Here is an 11,281-nt window from a genome sequence, read left to right as displayed (position 1 = left end):
GCTGAAAATACAAACATCGGCAGATTGTATGCAAAAATTGAAGTAAGTATGTACGCTACCTACTGTTTACTGTATGAATTTTGACAACATATCAAACATGAATGGTATCCCTGTCTTCGTTTACGTGACACTGCAGTTCTGCACGTGAGCCATGCATGAATGTTATTAAAATTTGCAAGGCTGATTAAATGCACACGACTGCTGAACCCACGACCAATTTTTCTAGTTGAGCAACCCTGCAAAATAAGGGAAGAAGATATTGACCTCTGAAAGTGAATTTATTGATCAACGAGTCATGAAAATTGTGGATTTGGAACCCTGATTAGATATATGATTAGATTAGTCTAACATACATAGCAAGTACTTTATAATTTAAAGCAGATTTAATGTACATATGTACATTCATCCGCATTCTCCTTAGTCAGTTCCTCTAACCAACATGAACTTATCTGTAAGAATTAATATAGGTATGTAGTTGTCAAATGAGATTTGTTAATTTTGTCTATACATAAATAAATCGCACAAGTTCGCCGTTTGGTAGAAAGCTGATATTTGGTACAAAGTGAAACCTTGTTAGTGCCAGATCATTGGTGCATATGTACCTTGCTCCCAACGCTTTATAATCTAAATTAAATTATATACGTACATGAACATGTGTGAATAGGTATGAATTGGTAATGGAGATCTCTGGATATCTGTGTGTACCCATACTTTATGTATGTATGTATGTAAGTATTTACATATGTACATACATACATATGCCGGGACGTGTCATTGTCATGGACAAGTTTTTATGCACAATTCACCAGATTCACGGAAACGCTTAAACTCATTAAGCTGCCGTATAATTTTAAAGATTGTTTCATCCGCAGACATGAATGGCGACCACAACCACAATTACATGATTCAGACTGGTATGTTATTATTCAGACAGGTTCCTAAAAATGAATAGATGATGGCACGCACATGGAATATCTTTCTTGAATTTGGCCATACTCCAAATTATTCCAGCATCTGTGCTAAGCATTAGGTACATACATAGTTGCACACATAAAATGCAAAATGTATACCTAATAACAAGCTTGGCAAAAATTGTGTGCAAATACGCATACATACCCGCAAATATGTGAGTATTGTAAAATAAACCTCAATTTTTACTCTTCATGTGTTCCTAAATATTTATAATTTGAATAATTACTAAATCCAAAAAGTTAACAAGTTCCAAAACACGGTCCAGTCCTTAACGAGAAACGTTTTCCTGATGGGGCAACTAAAATTCAAAGTTAAAATTGTACCAATAAAAATTGTAACTTAAAAATTATCTGAAAATGGAGAATGCATCGTCATCCTGCTCCCAGGATCCGCTCCAATCCGGCTGCCCATCCCATCAAAATAAGGACTTCGCACTATTTTACAGTGTCCACATTTTAGCCCTACTTTTGACCTCGATATCCGCCACGTCCTGCCTCGTCGTGATTTGTAGCATTGTTCACAAAAGGTGTAAATTATCGAGGAAAAATGTGGCCGACAGATTCCCATTGTACATTGCGATCAATGATTTCCTATTTGGAATCATTCATGGGACGGATCATCTCGTCCTCCTGGTGACCGGAGTGTACCCCGAGAAATGGGTCGTCTATCTGCTCGGTTGTTCGTCAATGTTTCTCCTCTGGTAAGATGTGCAATTTTGTAAAGTTTACAAGTGATGTGATGTTGTGATCTGATCAGTTTGCATAAAAATTTATTATTGAATGACAGGTACCAACAGCTTATGTACGCCTTGATCGCGGTCTACACGTATTTTGACGTCGCCTGTGAAAAGCGGGTAACGACCGGGAGGTGGGATTACCGTCTGCACATCGTGGCAGCCTCACTCGCCGGGATAACTGTCGCCATTATGGTTCCACTCGATAGCATCGGCTTATCAAGATTTTGGTATTCTCATCGCTAATAAATATCTACAAGTCAAATAAATTAAACTTTAAATGTTACATATATAAATCTTTAGGATGGGAGCTCACGAGTCTTCTCCACTGTACAACGTTATCGCCAGTACGACCTTTACGACCATCCAAGCAATCTGCACCATCACGGCGTATTCTTCCATCCGCTGTGTCGTCCTCTCGTACAAGTCGCGACTACAAATTGGCCAAATTTCTCACAGCTATCACGACACGGCAGCCATGTGCTTGGTCACCTTTGTCAAAATCGGGGCTATCCTGTACCTCCCGACCGCGCTCTTCTTTTGGGCGATCGCATTCGATAGTGCCACTGGACTACGCCTTCAGAAGAACGAGTCATTTTATGCTGTCGGAATATTCACCATTGTCGTTCTGTGCAATTGTGGAGGATTTATAAATACGATTGGCTATTTTACAAATAAGAGGATTAAGGCGGAGGGGAAAAGGGCACGGAGGGAGAGCTCGGTTAAGACGAGCATAATCAGCTTGGAAAGCTCGATACACAAGATTTAAGTTGATTAATTTAAGTTTAACGTCCAAAGTAAAATGGCTAATTTCAGGTAAATATGCATATAATTGTGGGTATGACTACAAGTAATGCATATGTACATATGATAATTAGTGTATTCATTAACAGTATCAATTATTCACAAATGTGCCTCATTAACCAGCTAATGACCAAATATAGAACAAAAATACCCAATTTTAGAAAAATAAATATATATGTGCCTACATACGTACTTTACAACTTGAAATCGACTTGAAATCGACTCTCTGCAAAATGGAAGAAGCCCTATCAAATCGGCTGGTATACTTAAATTCAAATTTAAATCTACATATATTTCAAGATAAATAACAAATGCATAAAAATGTAATCTTAATTTCAGATCTTACTTCAAATACTGGGAAATATTTCCCCCAAAGTGGCCCGGTTAGTATGCCACTCTTGGAACAATATTGCCCTTCATGATGATAGACTTGTGATTAATTTAAAATCAAAGAGCGACATACAACTTGCAAATTTATGTCGAAGATTGTCTCCCAGTTTAGCTCGCAATATAACTCTACGAAACTGTAGAAATGAATTAACATGTGTCAAAGAAGGCGTTAATGGTCAATTGAATATCACAGACATCAAAAATCTATCCTGCTTTATCACCCTGTTTAATCAATACGTACAAAAATTGGATATGACACTAAATCCTACATTGTTTCCAGCCTTATATAAACTTTTTCAAACTCGGGAGAATTTCATAAATTTGAAATACTTGGACGTTCACATTTGTCGGGGAGAAAAAAATTCCGAAATTCCGAATGATGAATACTTGCCCCTTGCACCAAGAAAAAAACTGTCCACGATCAAATTTCGCATCGATAAGAATTGCGATGCTTATCGCGAATTATACCAAGGTTTGCTCAATTGTGCCGTCAACTTGCTGAATCTACGCCTCGTCGGTAACTGGTTGCCCGACCAAGGTACGCAACTAAATCTGAAGTCACTCGAATATGTTGGTCTGGGAAAGTTAGATTTGGCCAAATTATCCAACCTTGTATTTCAAGTTGCCCATTCGCTGCAATATTTGCACCTCTACAGTGAAGTCGACACGCGAAAAGTAGACCCTCAAAAATTCAAGCTTCCAGCAACGATGCCAAATTTGATAAAACTATCAAACATCCACCCCAACATTTTTCCTATTCAAATTCAACACGTGATGTCGAACAGGATGAAAAACTTGAGAACGATACAATTGAAAGACTTGAGTGGTGATTTGTTACTAAATGTGTTTTGTAGTGGTAACATTTCTAATGCGATTAATCCGTGCGTATCAACCTTGTCGCTAAATGGGATCGTTCTTCCCGAAGTTTTAGCAAAGGTACGGGTCCCGTTCCCAAATTTGCGAAATCTCGAACTTATTTTGATGCCGAGAAACGCTGTGTCACGTGTCGTGCAGGATAACTCTTTCAAAATGAACAAAGCCGAGTTGAACGCAGTTATGGGGGCGATTGGTTCCTTGAATTTAAGGCGGATAACAATTATGTTATGTTACCCTTTAAAGTGTAGAGGTTTCTTTAAAACACTCTCCAATAATTTGGGCGTGTTTGAGAATGGTAATTTTAAACTGTTGAGCATGAAGTAACAACTCTTCAAATTCAATATTAAGTTTTTTTGTGATTCAGCGTGCTTGGAATATTTCGAGCTGGAGATGTCCTGTTATGACAACGGAAGTCTGATGGATGATTTTTGTGAGACTGAAGACTTCAAGGAAATCTTGTTCCAGCTACTTTTGACATTGAAGAGGTTGAAGAAAGTAAAATTTGATTGCCCTAATTTTAAGGTAGGCATAATAATACGTAATAATTGACATTTTGTAATACATGTAATGCAAAATAGATTTGATTTATGCATTTTTGCAGTTCACTCTTCAGTTCGCAGAGCAACTTTTCCGTTTCATTTTTTGTCATGGGATAAACGTGGAATTTTGTTAGTCCTGCATACATCAATGAGTAGCGAAGTACGCGCAGCATTTCAAAGTGATTTATCATTTTTAGTAGATAAATAGCTCAAACTTCAATTTTTATTATTTGCATTTTAGAACAAGTTTGGTAACGATTTTTACATAAAAGAACCAAGTGATAAACATCCATCGGAGATTAGTGTATGTACAAAATATGTGAAGGCTAAACAGTACCAGATCCTCCTGTTCTCAATTAATACTGACCTTTTTTTATTAGCTTGCGACAACATATGCATAATTTATTACTCTGATAATTACTTTTTCGTAGCATATTAACATTGCTTAAAATTTAAAAATGCAAAGCTCAAATATATTTTTTTAATATTCGAAATTAACAATTTGTCATTGTATCCACATCGATTTTTGAATATTCTCGTGTGGAAAGATTATTTCCCCGAAATTTGAGCACCTCATCCGGAACCTGATCAGCTCATGTAGAAATAATACCAACGAAATGAGGAGACATGCCGCTAATGCGTAAAACGCACCTAAAATGTGTTTCAAAGTTAGATTATTCACTTCTTCAAGATCACGCGTCATCTCGTCCGTTTGGTTAGTTTCCTGCAACCACTTGATTCTTGGCAAGCGAATGGTTTCATATTCGTCTTGCGCTGTCCAGATGGCCTCCAAGTGGAAGGGGTGTATTCGGCTCAGCCATCGGTCTAAATTCGTCCTGTAAATGGAACCACCTTGAAGGGCGATACCGACAAAGACCTACAAATTGTGGGAAGGAACGTCGTCATACAATGTCCATGTATTGCACGCAGTGGTCGCGGAAGCGTAGGGACAGAGGGACAATGTCCTCACGATTGTCGATGTCTGCATCATCTTCCCATGTCATATAAGCTCCTCCCTCTCCTGTCCTTTAATCTTAATGTCCCCACGGCTTCCGCGGCCACTGATTTGCACACTTGGAAAAAAGTTTAAAAAATCCGGCATCACTCACCATGTACGTCGTCTCTGGGGCGAGGACCAAGTCCCTCGCTTCCGCGTCCGACATATTCCTGGCAATCACATACGGCGAACTTATCGAGTATATGATGCAAGCGTACTTGCGTTTGGTGACGACGCCTCGCATGCAATCCAAGCCACCCTTTGCCCCAATGACTTCCATATTGGCGACGAACTTCACGAAAACGGGGTGAGTCGATGCTCTCAGAAAATCCCAGCCTGAGTCGCCTTCCCGCAAAAAGGCATAAGTATAATCAGAATTGACGAGATCTTCGTAAGATTCTGGTAGGTCTTCGTACAACGGGAAGGCGAGCAGGCTGACCATCTTGGATCTAAGCACATATTGTGCATTATTAAGGTTCTGTTCTGCAGGATGAATTTTTCATCTGGCCCCGCCCATATTCAGGTCTTTGAATGAACCTGTCTAAAATCGATTCAGATTTATTAGCCCTGAGCATAAACTCGCTTTACTTGCTTAAGTGTGCAGTTAATTTTTGGTAGGACTACAAACCCGGGTTTGACAACAAAATTAGTTTATTAATTTTTGAGGAAATTTATTGTGAACAAATGGCAAATAAATAAACTATTTTTTCTCAAGCCCACAATTTTGTAATACCAAAAATTAACTAAACATTTAAGTTACAAAAATTGGAAAACTATTGAATCGATTTTAGAAATTTTCATTTAAAGACTGAACAGGGTTGAGATGTATGTATGTAGGAACGCATTAACGCGTCATACTGTAGCTCCTTAACCTTTTAAAGCGTGTGTATAATGACATGACCAAGGCGTTACTGCGGAAGATTTACTGTGATTATTGGGTTATGATTCGGGAGTCATTTTCCAAAGAAAAAATCTAGCTTCGTGAAAGCAGGGACGCTAAATAGACGGTTACTGTGGGAAGGGTTTTTTGAGTATTTTAAAATAAATTTTTGCTCATTTAAATTCTTTGCAATGTGATGGTAGAAAATTCAACACCTTCACAATTTTGTATTCGAGTGTATTTTTGTGCAAATTTGATCAAGTAAGTAGTAATTATTTTATGATATAAGATATTATTATGGGTTATGAAGAGTATCATGAAGAGCGAAAAAATATTTTTTAATGAGGTCTATTGACCTCCCCCCGCAGTGGAGAAAAAATTTGGGTAGAGGCTAAAAGACCTCCTCCCGCACCATAGCTACAAATTCGTAGAGGTTTATTGACCTCCTCCCGCAGTAAGCTCGAAAATTTTAGGAGGCTAAAAGACTTCCTTCCGCAGCAACGCAATGTTTCCAAGGAGGCCAAAAAGCCTCCATACGTTTTAAAAGGTTAATAAGTTGGAGTAAAAGTTTCTGAACTTTATTCTACCTACTTACCTGTAAATCGTGGTGATAATAAGGGTAAAAAATAACCATAGCGCAGCCATGCAGCGAAGCGGTGTACATCTCGGAAGGACGCAGTCCTGATCGAGGTAGGTTGTGAGGACGAAGAAGATTTGGTGCCGGATGCCCCACGGATTTGTACTAATGACGCCCCGATGGGAGTAGGACATCACGTCGGACATGCCCAACATGTTGAGCGAGACAGTGATCATCTTGAAGACAAGAAGCGACACAAGGGTGGACGCTCCTATGCAAGTCCACATCAATGGATCGAACGACCTTAAAGTAAAATTTGTACGTATTCAATTCCGATCGTGTCTACGATGATGTTCCATTTTTTTAATCAGACTATTAATTCGGGTAAAAAGGTAACCTCTTACAATTCCAGGGGAGGGTAAAATATTTACGGAATTTTGAGCTCTGTTGTAGTAAGGGCTTGCATATGTTTTCAGACTATTACAGCTACAATCTCGTCTTTTTGCAGCTGTAACCATAGGGAACGGATCTAAAAATATGTACTTTCGTTGGCAAAGTCGTAAGTCAAGTCCCATAAGAAAAAATCTAGAGTTTTACACAGCTCAAATGTGAAAATCCCTGTCCGCTTTTACCTTAACTGTAATAAAATGAACCAACTAGATAAATACCTCCAATTAACATATCTGTAACTTGTGGCTACTTTTTTGGGGCAAATTTTGTGATATCGAATTCTAAATATATAACTTTGAAGTTACCATAGCAATGCAGATGGACTGAAGAGGCGTAAACCCGTGCTGGTGAAAATTTGTAAGTTGGTACGAAAGAAAGTCGAGTCGGTAAAACTGACGAGAGAAGCTTTCACACAGGAATGAAAATCGTTAGCATATGTAATCCGCAAGTTCGTAGCTGGATAGATTTTAATTGTTTATGTAACTTATACTAAAGGGAGGGCAGCCTGGTGGATACGAATTTGGCCTTGAATAACCCCGGAACGGTTTGTCGTAGCGGGTCAAAATTTTGAACAGACGAGCATGTTATCCTCAGATAGTTGTGTGTAAAATTTCAGCCCTCTACTTTCAAAAATGCCTCCCGTACAGCCCCCAGAAGTTGAGACACTCATTTCAATTTTTTCCAAACTCCGTCTAAAAAATTCGGTCTCCGCAGAAAGAATTTCTTTTTAAGTATCCGAACCCAAAGAAGTCTATTTGACTTATATCAGGGGATTGTATAGGTATTTCACTATTCGAAATGATTTTTATTCCTAATCTAGCTTCAAGGTCATTTGCATAATCTTGGGTCAACTTTATCGTCTGGGAAGACGCTGCGTCACGATAAAAATTACCTTATTTATTTTTTTACCGTGCTATTTAGGAAAATGTTACTCTAAAAGTGGTTTCGAGACACGGTCAGCATATTGCTTTGCAGATTTCTTCACTTTTTGGGGGACTTTGATACGTGGGAGTGTTAAAATATGCATGTTAACAAAGTTTTCCATATTTATCAATTTTTAAGTTTGTCGACTTTTATGAGGGCTGAGCATTTTCCAACCTTTTTCCCAGGACAAGGGATTAAAAGGGTCCTTTTGTTTTTATGCCTCATTAGAAGGGACACTTCGTTTGAGCATAACTCTGCGTAGTTTGTATGGTCACTTCTGACCACATATTATTACATATGTATGAATGTCTCCTATGTACTGTCAAAACCTTAAAACCAAGTTGTTTAATAAAAATCACAATCAGTCTAAAAATATCTTCCAGCGAGATCATTTTTACTTTCAGGGAGGACACCACGATCGGACATTGCACCCACAACTTAAAACTGTTTACAAAAGTTCTCCTCACGGGAAAACACCAAATTTCGTGAATTTTTTTTCGGCATTTGTCGTGTAGTAAGCTCTTCGAGCTCAATTAGTAACTTATAGAGAAAATAGTGCTTCGTCAAATGTGACAAATAACTCACTCCTATTCCTCAACAGAAAATTTAAATAAAATTTTTTGTAAGCACGAGCCAGATTTTTTCTGGAACTATTTGAAATGACTATCTCAGCTTCTGGGGGCTGTGGGGCAGGCATTTTTCAAAGTAGAGGGCTGAAATTTTGCACACAACTATCTGAGGATAACATGCTCGTCTGTTCAAAATTTTGACCCGCTACGACAAACCGTTCCGGGGTTATTCAAGGTCAAATTCGTATCCACCAGGCCGCCCTCCCTTTGGTATATGGTTCGTCCAGAAAGGGTATAGTGTCGGCCAAATGTCGGACATTGCCAAATAGCTTGCAGTGAAAATTTCTAAATTTATATAGGTATATATTAATTGAAATGTTGTTGCAAACACATGAGAACATATACATGGTGGGGTGTAAGACCACCTCCTGAAACTCGAGACGCAACAAATTATGAATTTCCAATTATCGAGAATTTAACATGACAATTGATTGGGAGTTTATACATATGACGTGCTATCAAAAAACTCAAAAGTTTTGGCCGATCGACTACCTATTCCGAACGAACTGCATATGTAATTTGTTACGCACTTCGACTACGAGATCTTGCCGTTACCACGCTAATATCTGCCTTGCCGGACATCAAATCGCCCATAGTCCCTGAAACAGAGATGGACAACATTCAAAAGGCTTATGTACATAAGTTTAAGAAGCTCAGAACATTGTTCTGATTAGTTCGGAACATTGTTCTCATTGAATTTGAATTATAGGCAAAACCCAGCAAACCCGAAGTTTTAGTAATTTGCAACCAGTGAACCCCACTCACCCCAGTAATACCGAGGCCAAACAAGTTGAAACATGAGGTCAAAACTATATTCGTATGTCAACGGTATGCCTTACGCACCAATCATCGTCCCATTTGCAAGTCTGACCCCCGTCCCATGGCCGGTAGATGGAATTGCGTGGTACGTAAAGTTTAAAGCCAAGGTAAGGTAATCGTTGAAAAGCTGTTTATGCCGGCCTCGCTTGATATTTCTAATCCCACCATTGATATCGGGGTCTTGCTCGATGAGTGATACAATCCGGGGAACGGAGAGCGTGATTATCTTCCCGTTAAGGTTTTCCGTGAAGTCCGGAAAATATGTAAACGTGAAGGGATCACGAACGTTTGAATAAGTTAGAAAGGTTGGGTTCCCATTATCACAAAAGAAACAGACTGAGCGTATAACCAAATTTCCAGATTGATCGAGTGCAACGCCAACCTTGTAGTTGATTTGATCTGCAAATCCAAAAGATGCGTGTGAAATTGAGGATTGGAGATTAAAAGGGATGGACGGAAAAAATAACGGAAAAAATGACTGGGTTTGGGCGACTAAGGTTTGAACAGAAAATATCAACCAGATTTAGCTCCAGTGATCGGCATAGATATTACCGATCAACCATCGCACTATGGGTCCAATCGCTAAAACTTTGGCTCGAATTTTTGTGCATAGTCCATTTTGCAGCGACCATCTCAAACCATGAACTAATTTTTTTTGCGACCATCGGCCAATACTATTTTTTCCCGAGAATTAAACAATTGATCAGTAAATCGATCAATGGTCGAGCGACCATGCCGATCAGTGCTTAACTCTACAATTTGTGGCAAAAGTTAAAACTCTTTATTGACAGAAATAGAATGGTTTGATATTGTATTACTCAGAAAACGGCTATCGACTTTGCCATTAAACGCATGAATAAACACGCACGGCTTACCTGGAAACACGGGTGATAGTAAGAGCTGGTCAAGTTCTACCAAATTGCTTGATATCCAAATCCAATAATCCGTATTCTGGCTAACGAACGGCATATAAAATGGTGACACTTTCCTTCAATGTAAAATACTTGTTTGTAAATTAACAGGAAATTAAGATTCTGAACACTTATAAATAAATAGTTATTTCGAGATCTGTGTACATATTTTATGCTGTGATACAAGTGCATATGCATCCTCATAAACATGGAAGCAGGATGCAGCATCCATGAACTCTGACTGTTTTTGCACAGTTTAACGCGAAATTCGTAAATTTCATTGAAATTTTACAACTCACTTTTTTATTTCCCTCAGAAATTTGTCGACTCCATCTGGCGAGTCTCCCATAGAAATGACAGCCAATTTACAGATGGGGGACATCCTCATCAAATTCGCGCTAGGTGGGTAGGTCAATAACTGATTGCTTACATTTTGCTCGCTTTCGAGATACTCAGCGCCATAATATGGTACAACGGCTCCAATCTGATTAACCACCACGTTGCGTATTAATCCATCCTTGGCTTCACCTAGTTTTGCTTTTCTGATAAAAAATATCCCACATTCGGATGCTTCATTTCGTGAAATTTGTCTAATAAAATTTACGATTCGGTCAAACCCGAAAAGTTGATCAGTAAAGAAGACAACAAAGACAAAAAGAATTCTATGAGCTAACAATGTGACTGGCATTGTCGCAATTTTTAGCTTTTTATCCAATTACATACTTTTTTCGCAAGAAATTTGTTCTTGGCAGATCGATGAGCTCGAGAAAACTGAGAATT

General features: G+C 38.6%; 2 protein-coding genes across 4 annotated transcripts; one reads left to right on the top strand and one right to left on the bottom strand.

Moving 5' to 3' along the window:
• Positions 1 to 765: 765 nt before the first annotated feature.
• LOC118435727 lies at positions 766 to 4,808 on the top strand. 3 transcript variants are annotated; one of them, XM_035852128.1, is made up of 5 exons: positions 766 to 1,672; positions 1,759 to 1,935; positions 2,009 to 2,521; positions 2,599 to 2,769; positions 2,849 to 3,054. In XM_035852128.1, the coding sequence occupies exons 1-3, from the start codon at positions 1,329 to 1,331 to the stop codon at positions 2,472 to 2,474; spliced, it is 987 nt and encodes a 328-aa protein (XP_035708021.1). In that variant the 5' UTR covers positions 766 to 1,328; the 3' UTR covers positions 2,475 to 2,521; positions 2,599 to 2,769; positions 2,849 to 3,054. The 3 variants fall into 3 exon arrangements, with proteins under 3 accessions (XP_035708021.1, XP_035708020.1, XP_035708019.1); XM_035852127.1 differs by lacking the exons at positions 766 to 1,672; positions 1,759 to 1,935 and adding exons at positions 4,140 to 4,297; positions 4,377 to 4,474; positions 4,556 to 4,808 and having other exon boundaries at positions 2,064 to 2,769; positions 2,849 to 4,070; XM_035852126.1 differs by lacking the exons at positions 766 to 1,672; positions 1,759 to 1,935 and adding exons at positions 4,140 to 4,297; positions 4,377 to 4,808 and having other exon boundaries at positions 2,064 to 2,769; positions 2,849 to 4,070.
• LOC118435901 (glutamate receptor ionotropic, NMDA 2D-like) lies at positions 4,769 to 11,189 on the bottom strand. The gene is made up of 8 exons (XM_035852415.1): positions 10,801 to 11,189; positions 10,466 to 10,578; positions 9,615 to 9,989; positions 9,302 to 9,370; positions 7,524 to 7,623; positions 6,787 to 7,071; positions 5,424 to 5,760; positions 4,769 to 5,191 (listed from the first exon to the last, which is right to left on the bottom strand). Exons 1-8 carry the CDS (start codon positions 11,187 to 11,189, stop codon positions 4,820 to 4,822), a joined length of 2,040 nt encoding a protein of 679 aa, XP_035708308.1. The 3' UTR covers positions 4,769 to 4,819.
• Positions 11,190 to 11,281: the final 92 nt, after the last annotated feature.

Source organism: Folsomia candida, unplaced genomic scaffold, assembly GCF_002217175.1.
Source record: "Folsomia candida strain VU population unplaced genomic scaffold, ASM221717v1 Fcan01_Sc005, whole genome shotgun sequence".
NCBI classification, from domain to species: Eukaryota; Metazoa; Arthropoda; class Collembola; order Entomobryomorpha; family Isotomidae; genus Folsomia; species Folsomia candida.
This window is presented reverse-complemented; position numbering and strand designations above follow the sequence as displayed.

What these genes read in the sequence shown, in the direction of transcription:
- LOC118435901 (XM_035852415.1), bottom strand. Translation starts at nt 11,189, where the DNA reads ATGCCAGTCACATTGTTAGCTCATAGAATTCTTTTTGTCTTTGTTGTC. An exon ending in TGCAAATGGGACGATGATTG is followed by an intron (nt 9,371 to 9,614) that starts GTGCGTAAGGCA and finishes TCTCTGTTTCAG; the next exon opens with GGACTATGGGCGATTTGATG. An exon ending in ATTATCACCACGATTTACAG is followed by an intron (nt 5,761 to 6,786) that starts GTAAGTAGGTAG and finishes ATATGTGCTTAG; the next exon opens with ATCCAAGATGGTCAGCCTGC.
- LOC118435727 (XM_035852127.1), top strand. Translation starts at nt 2,743, where the DNA reads ATGGAAGAAGCCCTATCAAATCGGCTG. An exon ending in AAGCCCTATCAAATCGGCTG is followed by an intron (nt 2,770 to 2,848) that starts GTATACTTAAAT and finishes TCTTAATTTCAG; the next exon opens with ATCTTACTTCAAATACTGGG. An exon ending in TTTGGGCGTGTTTGAGAATG is followed by an intron (nt 4,071 to 4,139) that starts GTAATTTTAAAC and finishes TTTGTGATTCAG; the next exon opens with CGTGCTTGGAATATTTCGAG.